The sequence below is a fragment of the Helicoverpa armigera genome, chromosome 3 (genome assembly GCF_030705265.1).
Source record: "Helicoverpa armigera isolate CAAS_96S chromosome 3, ASM3070526v1, whole genome shotgun sequence".
In the NCBI taxonomy this organism is placed as follows: Eukaryota; Metazoa; Arthropoda; class Insecta; order Lepidoptera; family Noctuidae; genus Helicoverpa; species Helicoverpa armigera.
Window position 1 is genome coordinate 397,391 of NC_087122.1, and position 1,622 is coordinate 399,012.

The window sequence follows — 1,622 nt, forward strand, 5'->3', positions numbered from 1 at the left end:
TTGATTGGTACTTTTCATGTGACCCAAATTCACTCCTATGCAACAGAATGTTATCTAACATACAATCGTTAGCCGCTTATTGATTTTCGGGTTAGATTGTAACTTATCAGTAAAACTTATGTGGGTACTCTTCTAAAGTTTAACAAAAGTAGAATGTTTGTATGAAACATGTAATCCCCAGAACTACTGATACAATGAGGATGTTTTAATTCTCTGAGTGTTTTCACTTACGATTCAATTGTGTAAAACCCTATGATCATGATATAAAAACATTATGCAACTTTGTGCGCTTTTATTAATGATATACAACAGAATATTACATTATAAAAACAGTGGGGTTGTAGATTGTACATTAAATATATTATTATAAAACAAATAAGAAATAGACTTATAAATACATTTACTAAGTTAAAGACATTACAAGTTTGTTTTACACTGATGAAATTTTATGTTGTTGCAGCGGTTTTGGTCTTATTTTGTATTGGTAGGAATAACTTAAACTCAGCTGGAAGTTCGTCTTCTGAATACAGCCTATCTGAGAAGTAAACTCTTCTAATTCTGCAGTTTGCATGTATTTGTACTCTGAGAGTTTCTACATAATTTGTTCCATAGGCTCTTCGAGTAAAATCTGCCAGATTGAACTGGATTTGATTCCAACCTTCATCAAGCCGCATTGGCATGGTACAAATGAAGGGCTTCACCCGAGTCGTAGACTGATAATTGCTTGCTCTGAACCTTCGACGTACATTCTTGTCATCCAAAACCTGTAAAAAGACGTGTTTGAGGTTATAAATAAATCATATAACTAGGTTAAGTTTTACTCTCTTGATTTGATAGAAAAATACAAATGGTAATAAGCCGGAAAAGTAACAATATGCTCACCTGGACTTCGAAGGTGAAGTACTTCTTCAGGTTCTTTATTATCATAACCAGAAAAGGCAGCTTGATACCAAGCGTTTTTTTAGGATCAGCAGGACACGTAATGTACGTGGTGCTAACATTGGTGCCAACTATTTCTAGCACTAGACTCTGAATGTCGTTGTCCGTGATCCTCTTTATGTGCCCATTTCGCACCTTTTTGTCCCAAATTTGTAAAGGTTTGCTCCCTATACTGTAAAGAATGGAAAGGAAACCGGACTGAAATGTGTTTTTGAACATTTCGCTCGAGCTTGCCCGCAACACACAGTGTACTCTTACATTTATCAGACGATTAACAACAAAGGTTTGATCAATAAATAGCCCACATTTACGGTTGCATTACACCTTGACAGTTTGACAGTAAACACACAGGAATTTTGAAAACAGCCATGGATTGGCCATGGGTTTGTTATCAACTGGATTACCATAGCAACGATACGAGACGACATTATTTCTATACACGCAGCTATTTCAGAAATTTAGTTTCAAAGCACCTTTTCTGTTCAAAAGTATTTGTAAAACTTATTTTATTTCTTGATTTAAAAGAAAACTTTAAATATTTTCCATTAATGATGAATAAAAAACTTAAGTTTAGATTTTAGCGTAATAGTTTTGAAAAACAATTTTAATATTTCATTCTCGGACACAGAGTTAATATGTTTGTAGCGTAGGCTGGAATGTTTTCAATTAAATTGACAGCAACT

The 1,622-nt window shown here is 34.0% G+C and overlaps 1 protein-coding gene across 1 annotated transcript; it reads right to left on the minus strand.

The window, feature by feature from the left end:
• Positions 1-383: 383 nt before the first annotated feature.
• On the minus strand, positions 384-1,357 carry LOC110381234 (cilia- and flagella-associated protein 20). Its single transcript, XM_021341494.3, has 2 exons — positions 883-1,357; positions 384-764 (listed from the first exon to the last, which is right to left on the minus strand). Exons 1-2 carry the CDS (start codon positions 1,156-1,158, stop codon positions 447-449), a joined length of 594 nt encoding a protein of 197 aa, XP_021197169.1. The 5' UTR covers positions 1,159-1,357; the 3' UTR covers positions 384-446.
• Between the last annotated feature and the right edge of the window lie 265 nt (positions 1,358-1,622).